The sequence below is a fragment of the Tribolium castaneum genome, chromosome 3 (genome assembly GCF_031307605.1).
Source record: "Tribolium castaneum strain GA2 chromosome 3, icTriCast1.1, whole genome shotgun sequence".
NCBI lineage: Eukaryota > Metazoa > Arthropoda > Insecta > Coleoptera > Tenebrionidae > Tribolium > Tribolium castaneum.
The window spans coordinates 13,923,165-13,943,754 of record NC_087396.1 but is presented as its reverse complement, the minus strand read 5'-3'; the positions used below and the strand labels follow the sequence as shown (position 1 = coordinate 13,943,754).

The 20,590-nt window shown below is 32.9% G+C and overlaps 4 protein-coding genes and 1 long non-coding RNA gene across 11 annotated transcripts in view; 2 read left to right on the top strand and 3 right to left on the bottom strand.

Annotated features, from left to right (window-relative positions):
• Positions 1–146: 146 nt before the first annotated feature.
• Positions 147–8,459, bottom strand: LOC664272 (uncharacterized protein). Of its 3 annotated transcripts, XR_010333585.1 has the most exons (7): positions 8,179–8,458; positions 8,026–8,124; positions 7,818–7,978; positions 7,586–7,769; positions 7,375–7,537; positions 2,563–2,700; positions 822–960 (listed from the first exon to the last, which is right to left on the bottom strand). XR_010333585.1 is itself a non-coding variant. In XM_970281.5 (6 exons), the coding sequence occupies exons 1-6, from the start codon at positions 8,330–8,332 to the stop codon at positions 798–800; spliced, it is 924 nt and encodes a 307-aa protein (XP_975374.1). In that variant the 5' UTR covers positions 8,333–8,457; the 3' UTR covers positions 147–797. The 3 variants fall into 3 exon arrangements, 2 of the variants coding, with proteins under 2 accessions (XP_975374.1, XP_064211882.1); XM_970281.5 differs by lacking the exon at positions 2,563–2,700 and having other exon boundaries at positions 147–960; positions 8,179–8,457; XM_064355812.1 differs by lacking the exons at positions 822–960; positions 2,563–2,700 and adding an exon at positions 3,757–3,883 and having other exon boundaries at positions 8,179–8,459.
• Positions 3,393–4,116, top strand: LOC103313701 (uncharacterized). The gene is made up of 3 exons (XR_010333586.1): positions 3,393–3,522; positions 3,576–3,909; positions 3,993–4,116. It is a non-coding gene; the product is annotated as an uncharacterized LOC103313701 (long non-coding RNA).
• An 84-nt stretch (positions 8,460–8,543) lies between the features above and the next one.
• Max lies at positions 8,544–11,685 on the bottom strand. Of its 4 annotated transcripts, XM_015981859.2 has the most exons (6): positions 11,294–11,683; positions 11,144–11,215; positions 9,372–9,482; positions 9,167–9,290; positions 8,934–9,123; positions 8,544–8,883 (listed from the first exon to the last, which is right to left on the bottom strand). In XM_015981859.2, exons 1-5 carry the CDS (start codon positions 11,330–11,332, stop codon positions 8,951–8,953), a joined length of 519 nt encoding a protein of 172 aa, XP_015837345.1. In that variant the 5' UTR covers positions 11,333–11,683; the 3' UTR covers positions 8,544–8,883; positions 8,934–8,950. The 4 variants fall into 4 exon arrangements, with proteins under 4 accessions (XP_015837345.1, XP_008195890.1, XP_975370.1 ...); XM_008197668.3 differs by having other exon boundaries at positions 8,544–9,123; positions 9,375–9,482; positions 11,294–11,685; XM_970277.4 differs by having other exon boundaries at positions 8,544–9,111; positions 9,375–9,482; positions 11,294–11,684.
• Positions 11,686–11,785: 100 nt separating this feature from the next.
• atl (atlastin) lies at positions 11,786–16,354 on the bottom strand. Of its 2 annotated transcripts, XM_015981857.2 has the most exons (11): positions 16,197–16,354; positions 15,559–15,779; positions 15,361–15,510; positions 15,152–15,307; positions 14,815–15,103; positions 14,466–14,650; positions 14,189–14,410; positions 13,921–14,135; positions 13,805–13,871; positions 12,681–12,714; positions 11,786–12,589 (listed from the first exon to the last, which is right to left on the bottom strand). In XM_015981857.2, the coding sequence occupies exons 1-11, from the start codon at positions 16,249–16,251 to the stop codon at positions 12,522–12,524; spliced, it is 1,662 nt and encodes a 553-aa protein (XP_015837343.1). In that variant the 5' UTR covers positions 16,252–16,354; the 3' UTR covers positions 11,786–12,521. The 2 variants fall into 2 exon arrangements, with proteins under 2 accessions (XP_015837343.1, XP_975363.2); XM_970270.5 differs by lacking the exon at positions 12,681–12,714.
• Positions 16,355–17,948: 1,594 nt separating this feature from the next.
• The window catches only part of LOC664252 (sodium-dependent noradrenaline transporter), a 28,316-nt gene continuing 25,674 nt past the window's right edge, over positions 17,949–20,590 (top strand). Inside the window, exon 1 of the mRNA XM_970263.4 lies at positions 17,949–18,711. Coding sequence (XP_975356.1) covers positions 18,378–18,711 — 334 coding nt within the window. The 5' untranslated portion in view covers positions 17,949–18,377. The remainder of the gene's footprint in view (positions 18,712–20,590) is intronic.

Genomic DNA, 20,590 nt, shown 5'->3' with positions numbered 1-20,590 from the left:
CGTCTGTTCAATTTTGAAAGGAATTTATTTGTTTACAAAGAATTATCCTTATCGTTGTTGTTCTAGAGTCTTGTTTATCATGTAAATACGGACGACAATAATAAATTATGTAAAAGGGTCATTTGGGACAAAGAAAAGTACAGTAATTCATTACAACTTATTTATTCTTCATATTGTAATAGATAAGGCACATTTGTGTCTATAAAATGGAAACAAATATCACATAAAGAGGCAATTATTGTGGCAAACAAACCCCTAAAATATGAAAATTAATTACAAAAATAATGGGCCATTTTACACTACACAGCGTCCATAAAATTAAAACTACAAGAACATGCTACCGAAATTACAGCAACAACAAAAATATTGCATCAGATTGATTATACGCCATAATTTCATACTTCCTATATCAACAATTCAAAATTATGATACTTTAACAAAGCGTAATTCTATTACTTCAACATAAATCTTTCGTCCGCATTATAAAACTAAGCAGTCAACAAATACATTTCATGTTACCTAAAATATACAATTCGGCTTTAACAGTTGCTAAACGTAACGTAGTCCAACTACAAAAATACAGGATAAGACGTGATAAACTTTATAGTTCCAAAACGGTAATAACCGCTTTTGGTAAACATGTTGACATTGGTGATCACCTAAAATTATTTACACGATTCGTTGTATTCTTCGCCCTATTATAGCTAAATTCGTTTAATAAAGCTGCCCACATGATTTCGAAAATAGACAAAATATAATATGTTTGTATGTTCCCCTTAATTAGTACAACTTTCGGATCATTGAGACAATCCGAAAAGTTTCAAGGCATTAAAAGACGTAGCTAAGGCCACGTCCTCCGGTTTCTTATTCATAAAAGCCGCAATCATCTCGACGATCGCTGGCAAAGAGCAGGGTTCGTTCCTTTGGAAGGTACAATATCGATGAAGGAAGGTTAATGATCTAAAAACAAACAAAAACAATTTTAAATGATGTCGCGGTTTTAGCTTGTTTTTGTTCGTTTATCTCTTTGTTACGATATATTTTACTACTAATAAGGCCCCTATAGTACACAGCCACTTTTAAGGTAAAACACCCCGATTTTCAAGGTAGTTAAAAAAAGTAAAAATATTAAGCAAATTAGCCCCGGTTTTCAAGGTAATCTAAAAAAACTAATAAGGCCCCCATAGCACACAGCTATTTTTTAAGTAAAACACCCTGATTTTCAAGGGTAAACAAAAAAGCAAAAAAAAACGTTAAAACACCCCGATTTTCCAGGTAGTTAAAAAAAAAATAAAAAATATCAAGCAAAATAACCCGATTTTCAAGGTAATCTAAAAAAAAAGTAAATATTTCAAGCAAAATGACCCAATTTTCAAGGACAAATAGAAAAATAGAAAATATTGCGAAAATGACCGGATTTTCAAGGGTAAATAGAAAAGCAGAAAATATTGCGAAAATCAGGCACACTTCATTTTTTTAAGGAAAACACCATGATTTTCAATGTAGTTAAGAAAGCTAAAAATATCAAGCAAAACACCCATGGTTTTCCAGGTAGTTAAAAAAAAGTAAAAAAAACATCAAACAAAATAACCCGGTTTTCAAGGTAATCTAAAAAAAGCAAAAATATTAAGCAAATTAGCCCCGGTTTTCAAGGTAATCTAAAAAAAGCACAAAAACACCCCGTTGTTAAAATCGCTTCGCTCATGAGGGCTTCGCTCTAATTATGTATTATCTATATGTTATAAATGGAAAAATTTTCTGAATTACAAATTCATCAGGAAGACAGGCAAGGTCCGCCCGGAGTCGAAGACGAGGACATAGTCGAATATTTAAAAAAACGGTTGTATGTATACAGAAAAAGTTACATTTATTTTTATAAAATTGGAATCGGATTATCTATCAGTAAATTATTATTTAGTGCATCGGGATTATCTTCGTTGGCCCTACCTCCACTAGTTTGTTTATCTCTTGGTGCGGGGGTAATAGAAATCTTAGATAAGAGATTAAAAATATCAGAAAGAATTGAAGAATATAAGTTAGTTTATAAATTTTATAGACAGTTATTGCATTTATATAAGGCTGATAAAATAAATGAAAAAGAAATAAATTTACGTGAAGAGGAATTTGTCAGTAATTTTAACTATTTTCCTAGAGAGAAATACCTAGAAAAAGCCCACTTAAACGGTAATTGATGATTTCTTATAATATGATTATTTTTGAAGATATACCATTTGTTTAATTTGATATTCGGCTATGCCTTCATGATGAATCTTTGATTCAGAATATTTAAATTTACACTATTAAATGAATATATTATTCTTTTTCTATTTTTCGCTACTGTAAAAACTTCAGATGATGTTAATATTCGGACGAAGTCCTTCATGAGCGCTAGCGATATTACGAGTTCAGCAAAGCCTTACGATGAATCGAAGATTCAGAGTTATTTAGAACAATTTGGCTATTTCGCGTCAGCGTCTACAAAACTTGGCAATGCCTCGCATGCTGAATCATTAATAGAAATAAATGAAGCATTAATTAGATTTCAAGAATATTACAATTTACCTGTTGATGGAACATTAAATCAAGAAACACTTGATTTGATTAAACAGCTGAGATGTGGAAATAAAGATAATCCAACAGCTTATAGAGTTCATTATCAAAAATGGAATAAAACAAATCTTAAATGGTATTTTTCGTTAGCTACAAACGAGATGAAAGAATTAGCACAAAAAGCCTTTGATCAATGGGAATCTGTTTCAAATTTAAAGTTTAATTACAATAGTGTTAAACCGGACATACTTATTTCATTTTCTAATACGCTGTTTCAACATAATCATAATTCAAGGTGTCAAAAAGGAATATGTTCTAGCAGTTTTGACAGAAAAGGTAATGTCTTAGCACATGGCTTCTTTCCAAATAATGATGAATGTCTAGGAATTCATTTTGATAAATCAGAAAATTGGTAATTTTTATACAGTATTATTACACGAAATCGGACATACATTAGGTATTGAGCACTCTGCCAATAATAATTCAATTATGTACGCGTATTATAAAGGTGATATTGATAAATTAACTCGAGACGATATGTGGGCAATTCAATATTTATATGGAAGACCTGAACGATTAAAATATGAATTAATACCAACTACAACTACCACAACTACTACATCTACCACAACTAAAAAACCTATTACTTTGACTCCTAGAAAGACTGATTCATTACCTGATTTATGCAGCTTAAGTGAAACTATTAACACATTTTTAATAGCAAATCATAAATTATATATTTTCTACAAGAAATATGTCTGGATTGTAAGTACTTATATTTGTTTTGCCTGTTTATTTACCGAATAAAGAAGTTTGTGAAATTAATAACATATGCAATACAATATACAGATCTCAGAAAACAGTATTTTAAATTTTAAGTTGTTGGCAACACTGGCTGTCAACAAAAAGATAACCTCTCATAATATTCCAGGCTTCCAGGGTGCTTCCAGCGCTTGATCAACATGGCAAAAGGTATTTATGCGAAAATTGTAAAAAAAAGTGAAAAAAACTGTTTTCTTCTATAGATAAGATAAATAAATTAATAAAAGAAATAATCGAAATGCAAGAACACCGGCAAGATAGCAAAACTAACATGCATCTTAAGAACGTTAGAGTGGTCTTCAGCGGCCAAGAATATTACGCAAACGTAGAAATAACTAAGGAGGCAATAATCATCAAGCCACATGATGAAGAAATACCAGTAACTTACTTTTTGCCAGTGCACTTGCGTGGATATAGTGAAGTGGACAATAGGGGTTTAATAATAAACCAACGTTTCAATAGGCCCTCATACAGATTATATTTTCGGACACCACCACAATGTGCAAGAGCTCTTAAAAGAATAAGGGTTGTCACTGGGTATGTAACATTCTAACCTGTTTAATATTTAATATATGTAGTTATTTGTGTTGCGTAATGAATAATAATTGTATTTTTTACAGGGAAGAATCAACCTCAGAATCTTCAGAAAACTAAACTAAAAATTGTTAATTATGCTACAGCATAATTTTGTATTATTTTTCCAAGTGTTATGTTTTGGATAACTAATAAAAATTATTAATGAACTATTGTACATATTTTATTCTTTTTATACTAATCTTTTATTGTTGCTATGACAAGGTAAAATCCTTAAATTTGAACCGTTATTGTGCTAAACAGGCTTGTATAGTAAAAACTTCATAACAGGGGAAACTCGCAATAAATAATCTTATTCATTAACAAACAGTTTTCACATCAATTTTACAGACAGGGTGTTTTACCCCGTCGGAAAAATCTATCAATATTTGAAATTGAAAAACATGTTCAATGGGTTGATTTCTAGAATCATTAAATTTGTGCTCAACAGACCCAGATACATGAGTTTGTACAGCATGCTTTCTACCTTATGAAAACAAGGTAAAATCATCAAAAAACATAGTGTTCTGAGGGGTTATAAATTTTGCATTTTTGAGTTACCTTAAAAATCAGGTTGTTGGTCTTAAAAAGATGTCGAAACAGTATTTATTAACGAACCGAGTTTGTATTCATTAATTATCAGATCTAAATTACCACAAGCCATCGAGTTTCAAAAATGGGTTATCAATCAAATAATAAAACTAATTAATCGTCTTTATTAGTACAAATAAATTTGGTCATTTTTTTGGCCGAATTTGTAGGCCGAAATCGTATTCGTATGTGTGCTCAAGCGGCCCACGATTTTTTCTGCTTTTCTGTTTACCCTTGAAAACCAGGGCGTTTTACTTAAAAATAGCTGTGTGCTGAACAAGCCCATATAGTTTTGCTTTTTTAAACATAACTTTGAAAATCGGGGTGTTCTCACAATTTTTTCTGATTTTCTGTTTACCCTTGAAAATCAGGGTGTTTTACTTAAAAAATGCCTGTGTGTTGAAGGGGCCTTCTTAGTAGTTATTTTAAAAACAAATTGGCAAGATTTTCAGGAAAAACGCTCTTCGGAAAACGTTCACACGTCTGTAAAAATAGACATTCTTGGAATCAAGGCCGTGACGCACCAAAGTCAAATCTATTATTAGGGTTTTATATGACTAAAGTAGAACGTAGATAGGTGATATAAATTATCGCTGGATAGTGAACCATAAACTTTGGACAAAATGTTCTGGAAAAATCGACTGGTGTACCTATTATGAATTGAATGCTTTGAAATTAATGTTTGTTTTTACGTAATTGCATGAATCAGTAACGTGTTTCCGTCGTGTATTGCACATTGCACAATTGTTGCAAACAGGCGGACTATGCGCAATCACAAAAATAAAGTATTGATTAATATTTATTAAATTAAAACACAATGCAGTTAAAATCCTTTTGTGGTCACTATAAAAATTAAAAACAATTAAAAATGTAACCAACGCAATTAAATTTCGGTTTTAATAGCATTTTTTAGATAACGAATTCTGGTTAACTTTTTTGTTGGCAATAAATAAGTAGAAAATGTAAAAGAAACTATTGTTAATTGTTGCTGTTATTGTGTATAAAAGTGTTTAATAAATAACTTTTTATTTTAATGGATGTTGCAAAAAAATTGAACAAGCTAATCTTTTCAAATCATTATTAAATGATAATGATCATACAAGTCCTACATCCTACATAAGTCTTTACTTACATTTTATCCTTATCATATTAGTAGATAAGCATATAAATTAAAAGTAATCCCAAGATATTAAATCATGTTGCTTACCTACTGATGGATAATTGACACGTTTTACCTTCTTTTTTTATGACCTGATCAGTAAGTTCAAGCTGCATTTTTGTCTGAATGTCTAGTTTTTTGAATTTTCAACTTGTATTTGAAAAAAATTAAAAAATACACTCTCCATCAAATATTAAAAAAATGATTCCTATAAGGTACATCCAGTACACAAAAGAAACCTGGTTTTCTTTTGCCATTACATGACATCTATATAACTATGTAATGTTCTGTTTTATTACTTTCATGTACTTTTCGCAACCCGTGTTTGAAGAGTCATAAAAATATTTCTCTTCTGTGTACGAAAGTCGTCAACCTCTGGATTATTCTCAATTTCCTAACTTCTTTTGCTACATTTCTGGATCATTGACGCTTAAAACTAGTAAAAACGAAATTTCCTCGTTGCTTAAAACGTTATCAAGCTTTATTAAAACTGTAATTAAAATATTTGACCAGTTGGCACCACATAAACAATAAAAATAATCTAATAATATTAAAAAAAAATAAAAAAGCAATTAAAATATTCAATGTATTTGATATTTTTAGACTACTGAAAAAGTGAAACTCTAAAAATATCATGGAATGGATCTGTTTAGATTTAGTAGCTTCAGGTTTATCTTGCACAAACCTGACAGATGATTGGATCGTTATTTTATTTGATCAAGATGTAAGCAAGAAACTCAGTCATAAGACTCAAATGTCGTATTTAGTACAAAACAAATTTTAATTCAAGCATAATACGCAGAAATTACTGTCTGAATAAATATGTTTATAAGTCTTTAGCCAAACAACAAATTAGAAAAACATAAAAAAGAGCATCTACTATTAAGACAAAGGTGCAAAATTCCCTCAACATATTTAGAAGAATTTTAGAAGGATATCTGCAAGAATATATACTTATGTTTTTTTAATCAAGTGAATTAACGAATAAAAAACATAACAACTTCTTCCTTTAAACTGTTGAACGTTTACTAATTTGAGAGTTTTATAACTTCGTTAGACATCTATTAAAATGGAGAAAGCAAAACTATAAATATTTAATAGTACAATTATAAATATTTAAGACTGAATTGCGTATTTGTAGGATAACGGAATCGATTGTAAGGCGTAATAAAAATTTCTCGCAGTTGGCAACATGTGAAAGTTCAAAGATTTTAATATCCATCGCATATGAAAATGCATTCAAAGTAATTTTTGAGAAATATTTATGTTTAAATTTAACAATGAAACGAACAAACACTTTGCATTTGTATCACAAATATTACGTACACACATCGAAAGTAAATAAATTTATAATTAAATCTCTGTTGTTCTGTTCTAATCTCTCGTCACCTCTGTAATACTAACCCCTTTTTTCAATATTATTATTACGTTCTTTTACGAATTAGTTATGAATTAACCATAATTATAACAATTGTTTGTTTTCGATTTGTCATTATTCTCGTTTTTTCAGTGAAAATGTGAAATCTAATTAAAATGCTGCTCCTTATTATTAAGTGTTTCGAACGGTTTATTGTATTTATTTAATTATCGCACATGACTAGCCATTTAGAAAAAAAAAATCAGAACCGTATGACTTGATAACCTCTGGCAAACCTGAAAAATAAGATAAAACAACTGACCTTTCGGTTAGACCATCTTTGACATGAAGAGGTAGTTTTGAAGCTCGTGTGTTTGGGTACATAAACGGGGCATCTGTCTCCACTAGGAGTCTGTCCAATGGTATAGACCCATCTACCAATAATTTACGAACGCCAACATCAGATTTATCTTTACACAAGTAGCCTTGAACCCGCAACATTACAAAAAAAATCGTTTCAAGTAAAAATTCACCTGTTAATCCTATGTAAAAGCCTCTTGAAAGATATGTCAGCGCTTGTTCGGCCGTCCCTGTGAAACAGTGCACCAGAACGGGAGGTAATTGACCTTTGTACTGATCCAAAATCTCTAATAAATCTTCATGAGCGTCTCGTTCGTGCACAAATAACGGTTTATTAATTTCAATCGCTAATTCGATCTATAAAAGAAGCGTTAACCCTGTCGTTAAAAACCAATAAAAAATTACATGTTTTCGAAAAACTTGTCTCTGTTCACTTGGCTCTGAGAAATTTCGATTGTAGTCCAGGCCGCACTCGCCCACGGCCACACATTCGGGGTTTGAGGCAACTAGTTTCAGTTCGTTCCAAGATTCGTCAGTGTATGATTTTGCGTCATGGGGGTGTATTCCTGAACCAATGTAAAATAATTTATTGGAAAAATTAATAAAAACCAACCTGCAGTCGAATATAAAGTGCCAGGATAGATTCTGGTCAATCTTAGCGCTTCTTTGCTTGACTTGCCAGAGGTGCCTGTGACCATGATTTTTTGGACACCTAAATATAGAAATACAGGTGGTGACAAAATTAAAAATGGTGCGACACACAAACCTGAGTCCCGTGCCCTTTGAATGACCGATTCCAGGTCCCTGCTGTACTTTTTATTGGTTAAATTTGCGCCAACATCCACCAGAATGTAATTTTCGTAACATTGTTCCATGGTTTTCTTGTTTGTCGAATTTTGATTTTCTTCGTTAGTTGCCATGTTCTTGGAACGGTTTAATTTTACACGAAATGATAATAAAGTGGTTCAAAATGACTGCAGAAACAAATATAACCCCATTAGTCATGTGTCATTGTGACAGAAATAAAAGTAAACAGCTGTTGATATTAATGTAGTGATTTTCTCTTGCTCACGTTGGCGTAACCGCGTCCCCACCCAATTGTTTCAGCGGGAAAGGTTGAAAAATAATCTCTTCAAGAACATACTTTTATTAATTTAATAAACTTACATTTAACATACAAACAAAGTGAGTTTGTGATTTAACTACAAACAATAAGAAAATAAACTACAAATATTTATATTTTTATACACAATAGCTCTTTAATCCGTAAAATGTAGTTGGTTCAAAAAAACAACTGTAAAAAAACTTAATAAAACATTGTTATTTTGACATTTAGAGATGACTGAAGATCCACTTTGTCTTCACTAATTGTTACAAACTACTGAATTGTACTGACAAAAATATGCGGACGGTTTCACCGCATTAAGAAGAGTCAAGTTTTCAAATCTCGTTTCTTCTTTAGTCTGCCTAACTACGTTAAACATGAAGTGTTAAAGTAAAAACGAAACGAGTTTCAATTACCATCAGCTCAACTTCTGCTAGTGGTAAGATCCAATTTTTTGTTTCTTTGGCCTTCTGGGTTGAACAGACCCTTCCAAGTCTGAAGTATCCGATTCGGTTTCATTGTAATTTGAATCTTTACCGTCGGAAGATTCCCCTCCAAAAGAACCCGTGCTTTTGGCCTTTTCCAAGGTACGAACTGTAACTGCAACTATTAAAAAAATATTTTAAACAAGTCTGAGAAAATGTATTACTCTGCGCTTCCAGAAGACTGTTTTGCCTCTTGAGATCTTCAATATCCTGCTGATGGGAATGGTTCTTTTTCCTCATGAATACTATATATTCTGCAGCTTTCTTCAAAATTTGCGCTCGACTGGCCTAAAAAGCAAAGATACAATTGCCACGATATCTGTCTTACGAGTAATCGTTCAGCAAACGTGAAAAATCGGACAGACGTACCACTTTTTCGCCGTTGAGAGCAGGAACAGAGTCTCGCAAACTGCTAAAACTGTCTTTTATGTGGTCTCGCCGTTTCCTTTCCAGCGCGTTGTGGTGCGCCCGCTTCTCAGCCTAAACAGCATACAACCAAATAAACACCAAAGCAGACCCTTATTTTTTTTTACTGGTTAAATTGTGTGTCTGACCAAATAAATTACATAATGCAATAACTCAGCAATGACTATGACACTAGGAAAATTGAAATAGGCACAAAACGAAGAGGAACACCTTTTATTATAATTTTAAAAGTTGTAGCACCAACCTCTTCAAAATTGTAAATGGCATCACCCCCCTTTGTGATACATGTTTAGTTTTTCAAATAGTAAACAATTTAACAAAAACCATTTCTTAAAGACAATTATGCACCAATAAGATGAAATTGTCAAAAGACAAATTATTATCATTGTATTTTTTTTATAAACTGTTTTGCAAAATTAAATTAAGGCACATAATTTTCGTGTGAAATAAGTTTTCTTTATTTTAAACATGGCTTTATGTAAAACAATACTATTTTAAATGATTTATAAAAATTAATATTTTTATTTTCTGATTTTTTAAAATGCATTTATTCAAAACAAATTGTTATTAAATAGTTCCGACGTATTTACGCTTATGTAGTTACTTACAACTCAAACGTTTTTTTGCGTTTGACATCAAAGATTTGTCAAACTACACGCATTATGCGGAAATTATAATTTCCAAACAAAAAAATGCTGACTTTCTATAGCAGCTACATTTTTCAATAAAAAAATATATTTTCATTTAACGTGACGTTGGTTAATAATGCAAAATAAATGGCAACTTAATTCGAATCATGTAGTTTAATTCTAAATTAAATTTTAATTCCGCTTTCTGCAAACTGGCTCGTAAAAGAATTTATTTCGTTCGAAACTACAAACTTCTGTTATCAACTTATCAATGTATTGACAAATTTGAAAAAAAATCAAGCAGCTTTTATTCTTTGCCGCCAAACCTCGTCACCAAATGTTTAATTGCAAATATTAATATGACTCACAACGTTGACACAAAATTTTAATTCAGCAGTTCTAGTCTCTACAGTGTTATTTTTTTTATTCTTTGACTAATAATTATCGTTAAGGTCATTTAAATGCATAGTAGTCAATTTACTACAAAACAATATAACACGGCGAAGAAAAAAAGAACGATTTCGTTATTAGTACTATTATTTGTATGTATTTGTATTTACATAAATTCTCAGAAGAGAAAAGATTACTGAAAATTTAAATTAGTGATTTTAAAAGTGCAAAACATCTAGCGATAATAAATAAAACAATGTAAAGATTTTAAGCTTCAAGAACGTTTTTGCAGCTTTGTATTTAAAAAATATTCTATATGCAAAAGTAATCCTTACGGACAATGATTTTGCGATTGCAAAAATAATTAAAAAATAAGCATAATACAGTTGCTCAAAGCTACAGTAAATTTTATAAAGACTTTCTTCTTTAAAATGATTAAATTGTGCTTAAATAACGGAAGCTTGCAAAATAATAACCAACAGCTAATTTTTCCATAAAAAAACTAACAGCAGTTGTTTATTGTAAATTCATTTCGAGATGTTGCATAATTACAAAATTACGTGGAAAGCAGTGTTTATTTCCATTGCGATAAATGAAGACAAACCAAAAAATCAAGAATATTGAGGTGCAAAAAACGAAACGAAATAATTAGAAAGTACGAAAATTCGTCCCTGAACTGGTGGCCAATTAATTTACCTGTGAGTAATACTGGCTTCCAGTGGATTGTCTGCTGGGGGTTGGCTGCCGGGAATCCGAATCGTCACCTTCCTGAAATAGGGGGGTACATAATGAATCAATGTTAATATTGATCCATGTGGTGTTTTGTGTATAAACAACACTACTCACATCGCTTTCGACGTCAATATCCCGATCGTCATCGCTCATTGTAAGAAGTACAGAGTCCTGAGGTGAAAACGGCTTATTTCAGGTGTAATACACAACCATCGACTTGTACTTTTCCCAAAATGTCACAACACGAGCAAACTAGACGTGAGTCGCACAATGTGCGTGACCTGTCATACTTGGCCAACTAGAACCACTCGAAAGTCCAGTTCTTTGTCACAAAATTCCAAAATAGGGGCGACTTTCCACAAAACGGGGCGCTAAACCGTCAAGCACCGAACTCTATTAGCGATTCTGGGGCACTTTTCCCGAAAAGTGTGATTTAGATAAGCTTTCTGACGTTTTATTTGTACCCAATTTTGCACCGACCCTAGCTGAGAAAACAAACGTCAATTACCGACTGAGGCGTGCAACTTGTTGGGGTTACACGTGTTCTGTTGCGCACGTGATTTAGCCCAGACGCGAACCAAAAAAAGGGCGGAGAAAAAATTCAAATAAAAATAATAAATTTATTCATAACCGAAACCAAATACAGTTCAATTAAACTACAATAAAAAATAAAAATAAATTGAGCAGTTAGCTAAAAAAATTGTTCATATCTAGCTGAATAAATTATAACATGGTTCGTAACAGTCTAAAAAAAATAATATTTATTGTTATAAAATTTGATTTGGAAATAGTAACATTCAATTCAGTTTGTCTTATCTATTCACTAGTAACAATAAAAATGCGTTTTTATCATTAGTGTACTGGAGACTTGGACACCACAATACGAAATCACAAGACAAACAGTAAAAACAATTATTGGGTTAATAAAAGGCACTTGGGTGGTGAATTATATTGCAATGTCAGTACTGTTCACGATTACTACTCTAGTTAAACGGAGAAACTGATTGACCAATGGAACATGTAATAAATTTTGCAAACTTTACATAACAGTGTACAATAAAATGGTTACGTAATAGATAAAATTGTATTATTTTTAGAAGCGTTATGTACAAATAAATTACAATAATACCAACATTGCCAAGATATCACATAATCAGCAAAGTTACATACTATGTTCCACAATATATGGCAAGACAAAATCCACAACAATCCAAATCACGTGACGATTAACGCGTTAATATGTAACGATGCTTTTAGGGTGCTATTGTAACAGACGGGGGAATGTTATCACGCCTGTTTCTTGCCGTTGGTTGTGATATTAGTTGCATTTAGGACAGTTCTTTCAGCTACTTCGGCAGCCATTTGCTGCATACCGTTCTCGACGTAAGCTTGTACGACGGGTTTCATAGACTGAAAAAATAAAAATATTACGATTCACACAACAAAACATCGAAATCGTTAGTCAAATCCATGCAAGTATCTAGAATTGATTAGTACATACGTTTTCTTTCTTTTCTCTTTCTAAAATAGGCATGCTACAAAAAGAAGATATCTTTAGTTATAGCACTTATAGCACAACAAATGTGTAACTAAAATAACGGATATCTAAAGCTTAGGATATGAAACGACGTACAAATAAAACGTTCTCGTCCCCCATAAGTTTTCAGAGCAATGAATTTGAAAAAATGGTTGTATTTGTATAACTGTTAACACAGAGCAAACAAAAAATAAAAGCAGATTGTGCATTTAATTGTCAATAGTAAGACGGAAACAATGCAAAAATATAAGGTGAAACGCAAAATAATTATTCTAAGCGATAATTTTTTGCGGACCGTTGTATATTTATCAAAACGCTGGGAATACAAATGAAGATACAAAAAAAGTGTAAGGAACAAAAGTTGTAGAGAATTAAATTTCCTATAAAAAAGTCCGCGATACCATATTTTTATCTTCTACAGTTTAGGTATAAATAACTTTACTTAACCACCGGTAAAATAAAATGAAAGCGTCGGTTAGGGTCTTTGAACGTCTTTGGGGCCTAAACCGTTGACTATAGAGATATGATCTCGCAGACTTTTAATAAAAGTTTAATTCTCTGCAAATTTCTTCCTAACATTTTTCTTGTATCTTGAACCATATTCGTAGCGTCTTGAAAAATACGAGACGAAGCGCAAATTTTAAAACTTAATTATAAGTTTCTTATGAAAATTATTCGTCAATTTTTCTGTCTATTAAGAATGCAAAACTCAACATTTATGCATTTTTGTTCAAGTAAATTGGTTGAATTTATATTCATTTGAAACGATTTAACCATATATTTATATTATATTTATTTTTTGGTTCAGAAAATCCCGCAATTTTGTATCTCGTTTCGTCTCCTAAGTTATAGTCCTCCGTAATAACAACTTAAGACTTGTGAGAAAGAAAGTTCCTGGAATTTTGAAGACATGTGCAAAAAAAAACTCAAATCATTAAAATAAAATGTTTTTTATAATAATAAACAACTGGTTTATTATCGGCGATTGTGGAATTAAAATAATACAAAACCTGATCACGAACTGTATCAAACTCAATAAAACGCACAGTTGCAGTAATCACGACCGTTAAGATTATAAATAAACTTACGTTTTCCCATATTAGGTTGGCCATTTCGTCGATATGTAAGCCAATCTCTCGGAACTCTCCACTATACCTAATATAGAAAAAATTAGACAAAGGACACAACAATGTTTGGGTCAAACCTGACGTAGGCCCACATGGCCAAAGTGAGAAACGAGACAGCCATCATAGTATTGAAGATATTGGCGATTGTGTAAGCACCAAACAGTGCAAAAAGTCCGGACGAGATGTAACAAAACACGGCTAAAGCGAAGAACACGGCAGGAGTTCGCGCAGCTTTAAAGATATTTTTACTTTCATTATGTGCTTTGAACTGAGCGAAAGTTTCCTCCAAATCCTACAATTAATCTCAAATAAATTTCCACGAGTCATTAAATATCCATTGTTTACTTTTTCAAGCTGTTCTTTGTACTTTTCACTAAACTCATCCCCTCCCATCTTCCGTTTGCTTTGAAACTGGTGGATCGCCTTATCTTTGACTTTGCGATGTTCCGATTCCATCGTCGCCGTATTCAAGTAAGGTTTGTTTCCGCCACAAACCTCTTCCATCAAGGTAACATAGGTCTCTTTTGCATCGGCAACGGCCGACAAATTATTGGCCTCCGCAGTGGCCTGCGCAAATTAGGTGAATTAGCATAAATTACAGCGATTTTAACACAATACATACAACAAGCATAGACTTTGGTTCTGGCAACTCATTTCCCTTGTAAATGGCCATGTATGACTTGAAATATTGGATCAAATCCCTGGCTTTGACTTTCTGGCCGTTGATCCGTTTCAACACCAAGTTTTCCGGCGCCAGAAGCATTGGCACCAGGATTTTCAGATTCTCCTTGAACTCGGGATCAATTTCTAAGCGCCAAAAATACAAACATTAAAATCTTAATAGCTTATTTGTGCAGAATGTTAATCAATTAATTTGATTATGTAAAAAATATGACCTAATGTTCCAGATTAAAATAGAAAAATTGGTAGTAAATTTATTACGACGTAGTTATGTGCCAATTTTTCCTTACCTCCTAGCCTGCCGTCAAATGTGGGACTTGTAGCTACCTTAATGCCGGGATGAGGCATTAAAAAGCATGCAATTTCAGTAAATAGTGACTTGATGTGTTTCCTGAGAGATTCAAGCTCTGGATGAGAGTTTTCGTTAACTTCCAACCTCTTCTTAAGTATTTGTTGACCACCGACAGCCCCATAGGGAGCCTCGTAGGGAAACCGCCAATCTCTCACGAGAAACTGTAGTCTTTGGAATGGTGTTTTCCCTGAGTCTGCTAAAGCTAATCGCCCATATTCTGTAAATAGCTACCCCACAGATAAACACATAGTGTAACCAAAACTTGCACAATATACCTGCAAATGTTGCAAATCATCCTCCTGGATATTACTTGATAGATTATAGATTTGAACTGAGCTCAGCATTGTACTTAATGCGAAAATTGTGGCACATTCCCGGACAGTGCTTTTACTATCCCAAGTTCCTTGTGTATCTAACAGAACTACAGCAACCTAAAAATAAATCCTTGATAAAACAGGAAAACCTAGCCGTGGTTTCCCCCAACCTTTTCTCCTGTGAGCAACTCGGTTAGAAAAACATCAGACCACATGAGGATCCCAGTGGTGTCCCGCTCTGAGCCCCCCTTCCAGGAGAAGCCCTCCAAGGGGGCGTCATCGCTGCCCAGCCACTCTGACGTGTTTTGCTTAAGTACGTACTGCAATTCAAGCCCTCAAAAACGTTGGAAACCAAAGAGACAGTTTACCTTTGAGTTCAAGTACCTCAGGAAGAAGTCGAGCAGGAATGATTTGCCGTGACGGAAAGCCCCCGCCACTGAAATGACAACGACGTACCTGTCCTTGACTTCATCCCTTAGGAGCACCTTTCTCAGGGCTTCTTCGTCCAGAGAGAAGGTGTGATCATTGTTGGCGAGGACAACTGGGACAGCATGTGGCTTCATATTTACTGGAGGAGGATCAATAACATCTAAAACGGAAATTTTTCACATTGAAATTCGCCACCAAAGCCGAGCGAAAGGGCGAAATACTAGGGCAAAGGTTTATTACTGCCAATTGTTTCATTAATAAAGTGACGTCAGGTGTCTTGATTTTTTTGCTCACTTTTATTTTAATAATGCGATTTTGACAGCTGCACTGAGCGCCCTTGAAAACAAAGTCCAGAGAAGCCCCAATCGGAAAAAATCGATTAGATATAGATAAATCGTCGAGCATTACGCGAAATTTTCGGAATTTTGTGCAACTTCATTGTGTCGCAGATGGATAAAGACGGTGGTGTCACAGCCATAGGAACCCAGTCATAGGACTAGGGCTTAATCCAAGTGCTTATTTGGCGTTCTGGGCTTAGTCCTATTTGTGGATTTAATTAAATTAATGCTTTAAATACCTTCTACAGAAGATCCCCGTTTCTGATCGTGTTTACGTTGCCTTATGTCAGACATGTTGAACGTGTAGTGCCATCTCGTTTGCTCCTATCTCGGTCTTTGTTGGCAAATAAAGAGCGCGGTTTTTAAACTCAATTAGGGGAGACTTGTAATTCAATCATTTTAATTAAAATTAATCTCGCAATTTTTATCAATAACGCAATTACAAAGTCATTTGCGCAATTACCAATTTTTTATGATACATTATGTACCATTATTGTTAATTAGTAATTAATCACATAATGATGAAAATTTTCTTGTGTAGCGAAATATTCCAGTATAAGCTGAATAAAATCTGTAAAATTGTATATTTTTTTTCTTCTTACGTGTAATTCTTTTGTGGAGTAGCAAGAGTGTCTGATAGACGACATTCAATTTCCTGCCATCACATCATAATTTCCTTTTTTAGGTAAAGCAAAAGTGGTAAACAAACCTGAAAATATGAATTTTTAAATTCAGAAGGCGTTATTTCTGGTTTCCTTTATTTATTTTTAGCTTTTGCTTAAACTCCTAGCTTTTAGTTTCAACACGGATTTTTTAACAATAGTTAAGAGGAACCATAATTAAGTTAGCCTTAACTCGGCTTCTAAATCTGCAAAGATGCAAATATAAAATATTTACTTATTAGATAAAACCTTTTCATTTTAAAAATTATTTTTGATTTTAGAACGAATCTATTGTGCCGTGCCCTTATTATTTGTTTACGAAAACTCTATAAAACACAGCTCTTTCAAGAGAAGTAGTTCTAAAATAGTGCCTTCAAACTATAATAATCTTAAACAACTCTAATTTTTTAATAAACATTTATTTTTTTAAACACTTTTTGTTTTTGATGATTATTTTGGATTCAAACAATTTTGATTTAGTTTTTTATTATCTTGCTAGGTATCTTCGTGCGTCACAGTGAAAATAATTCTTATCTATTTTAATATGTTCTAATACTCCTATGTGCGAGTAAAAGTATAACAGCAATCATAATTTCTATAATATCCCATCTTCTACGACAATATACGTAGTAATTATTGTTATTTAAAGCAAGCGTTTCTATATAAAAATATTTTTTATTGTTACTTTTAAATAAAAAAAATAGTGTGACATTAGCAGTTTTGTGCACTATTTATTAAAGACTTCAAGCGAAGTAAAAAATGAATGCAAATGACGTATTGCAGCAAATAATTTGAATAATTAGAGTAGCGAAAAAGAACGTCAGCCCGCCCTATTAGACGATCAATGAAGAATGAAGAAAAAATTGTAATTAGAGACTTACTTTCTCTGCCAAAATGTGGTTGATTTAACACGACTTTAACGGATGATTTTTTGATGTAGAATGTGCAATCTGCAATTATTGGAAAAAAACCTTTGTGTGCAAATATTTTATTACACAGTTTTGATTGAAAAATTATAATAAAAAAACGTTTACGTTATTCTTAATTTTAATTAATGTAATTTGGGTGTATTTTTATTGTTTTTGATAATCAATCAGTAAAGTATAGCGTTAAAAGTGAAACAATTATTATTATTAACGAGGCTGTTGCAACCAATATAAAATAAATATGACCGATTTTCTGCACTAATCGAAGGTGTAACTTTACGTTTGAAAAAGTGAACTAGCAAATGAACAGTCGGTGTAAAATTTCGTAGGAAATGATTATGATTATAATCAAATAAACCATGTCATGCGAATGTCCGATTTTATCAGAGTCCTCTTTGCCAATCCGTTCAAGTTGAACTTCATTCGAGCCAAGCGCGTTAGTTTGACGACAGCTATCTGCTGTGAAGGCGCGCTCCCAAATATTCCCGTTAAAAGTTTAAAAACTTGCTTTCCTCCCGAAAAACTGACTTTTTCCACAACTGTTGACTTAAACCACCCCAAGGATGAGAACTTAACAGACTGTAGTCGCAGGTGTTGGGAAAACTGTGCGTTTTTGGTGCGTTTTTGAAATCGAATGTGGTGCGTAAACTGGGAAAATCAATGGAACTGCTAGTATGTGTCCACCTTCGAAATTATCTGAACTAAACGAAGAGTTACGTGTCTCGTTCCTAATTTCTGTCCATTTAGCTAATGAAAATGCAGCCAATTAAAACCCCGTTTATCTCACTTGCCGCACTGTAGTAATAACCAAAAAATGGAATAGAACCAAATCATGTCTTCGACCAATATCTACGAAAACTTGCCCCTGAAGAAGCTCGGCGACAGCGAGACTTCCAAAAATCTAATCTCCGAAATCAAGCAGAAAAAGCGGAAAAGCACGCCGGACATCCAGAAAGTCTCCTCGCAGAACAACATTTCAAAAAAAGCCAAATCTTCGCGAAGCATATCAGAGATGCTCTTCAACCGGAGCGATGACAAGAGCGATGAGAATTTAAGCGCTGGTGAGAAAAGCAACGGCGAAGACAGTTGCAAAAAAATTCAATCTACTCCGACTTCGACGCTTGACGATGGCTACGAGTCCTGCAACAGCACCCCCTTGGTTTCAGGTTTGTGATGACGCATTTTCTGCGATTTCGTTTCACAGAGTCGCAATACGCAAGCATGCCAAAATTTGGGCGGTTTTTGGCCTTGTAAACACGACGAAATCGGTGATGTCAATAAGAGCGTACGCATTTTTATGAGGTAATACACCACCACTAAAAAATTGAGGAGCGGCTTTGCACTTACACTAGGTATTTTACAAACCCATTCTCGATTCATTTCGACCTTGTGGTCAATAATTTTAAGAAAAAAGTGGCAATTTCCAATAAACAATTACACAGCGGACGATTGTGAATATTTGAAGTAGATAAAATGAAAAATGAAAGAGAATGGACTGTTAAAAATACTTCTTATTTATTATTCCAAACATGCCAATATATCATAACGCGGAAAAGGTTGCGCTCTCCACCCACGACGAAAATTTGTTTGTTTTGTTATGAAAATCAACAGGTGGTGTTTAACATTTGCAATCTTAAAAAAACAGTCCGGCCCTGAAGTAATGATACCAAGCCGTCTGCCAAGGTATAGCAATTTATTATAATTTTAAGTGACAAAATTAGATCGTCTAGAACAATATTTTCGAAACAAAATTACATGGTTCAGGAATGATTAGCGCAAAACAATTAGAATACCATATTGCGCTTGATTAAATTTATTAGCGTCTAAAGGCGTCCATTTGAAAAGTGTTTGCGCAACCATTTAGCACAGAATCGAAGTATTTTTGCTCGTTTGAGCACAATTGCAAAAATCTCATTTTGGTTGTTTAATTTTACATTTAGATTTTATTTGCGTGTTTTGTTTACACGATTGTGTGTAAATACACACGAGTTGTAAAGTTGTTTGTTATATGTTTTGAAAATATTAGTTTTTTGAGAAAAACGTCATCGCAAATAAAAAAACGTATTGCATTTTTCCCAAAATAGAAGCTTTTTGATGTATGTTGTTCTTCCTGGACAGTGAAAACTTAACTTCTGTTCTAGTCAGCAGTTTAAATACTACAAAGGTAAAGAAATAAATTGTAGACGGACACAGGTCGTGCCCACATTGACTACTTCCCGTTTTTATCGATCTATGCAAATATGCACGAACCTAAAGCAGTTCAAATGAGAATTTTTACAACTTGTTTGCAGAGAAAATTTATTCCTGCAAAGTAATTTGAAGTAACGCACAGAATTACTTCATACTTCGAAAAAAAGAATCTTTTCTGTTAAAAAGAAAAGTTATTTGATATTAGAATTATTTGAAATAAGCTTTAATTCAACGAAACACATAACAACAAAGAATAATTAGTTATTAAATAAAAGCGCTTTTATAACATATTATGTCTAAATACATACAGTGGATGGTCAGAAAAGCTTTTTTTTCTTCTCGTAGCATTTCATTCCTTAGAGTCATAAAGGTGGTGATTGAAAAAAAATGTGCAATAAAATCAAATTTATATTACGTGATTTTTATAATATGTTAAGGAAGTCATTTTTTGGATAACATTTGCATTTCCAGTTACTCTATTTTTTGAATTAAAACACTGATTCATTTCGGTTATAATAACGCAGCACGTTTTGGATGTAATTTGGAAAAAAATATTCAAAATAAATAAGAAAATCTTTTTTTGGCAAGTGGAGCTTTCAAAAGCAGATTTTATGGCTGAAAAACATCGGATATATTTTTATAATCCATAAATGCTTAATAAATCCTGGATCATTAAGCCGTTGAGCGACTTCTACCCCACTATGTGTAATACAATATTCATCACGTTACCGGACTATAAATACCTGTAGCTTATTTGTAGAAAAAAAATTGAAACAATTTTGGAATATTTGTTTTAATCGTTCTTCATTAATTGTAATTAAAATTAGTTACACAAAAGTATCTCCTTGTGATTGC

Bases quoted from the DNA above. Each gene is read 5' to 3' on its own strand.
- LOC664272 (XM_970281.5), bottom strand. From the start codon at position 8,332: ATGGCAACTAACGAAGAAAATCAAAATTCGACAAACAAGAAAACCATG. The intron at 7,770-7,817 runs GTAATTTTTTAT...CTTCTTTTATAG, and splicing joins GACAAGTTTTTCGAAAACAT to ATCGAATTAGCGATTGAAAT. The intron at 961-7,374 runs GTCAGTTGTTTT...GTTTGTTTTTAG, and splicing joins AAAGATGGTCTAACCGAAAG to ATCATTAACCTTCCTTCATC.
- Max (XM_015981859.2), bottom strand. From the start codon at position 11,332: ATGAGCGATGACGATCGGGATATTGACGTCGAAAGCGAT. The intron at 11,216-11,293 runs GTGAGTAGTGTT...CCCCTATTTCAG, and splicing joins ATATTGACGTCGAAAGCGAT to GAAGGTGACGATTCGGATTC. The intron at 9,291-9,371 runs GTACGTCTGTCC...TTTGCTTTTTAG, and splicing joins CTCTCAACGGCGAAAAAGTG to GCCAGTCGAGCGCAAATTTT.
- atl (XM_970270.5), bottom strand. From the start codon at position 16,251: ATGTCTGACATAAGGCAACGTAAACACGATCAGAAACGGGGATCTTCT. The intron at 15,104-15,151 runs GTATATTGTGCA...TCTGTGGGGTAG, and splicing joins ATGATTTGCAACATTTGCAG to CTATTTACAGAATATGGGCG. The intron at 12,590-13,804 runs GTAAGTTTATTT...TTATTTTTTCAG, and splicing joins CCAACCTAATATGGGAAAAC to TCTATGAAACCCGTCGTACA.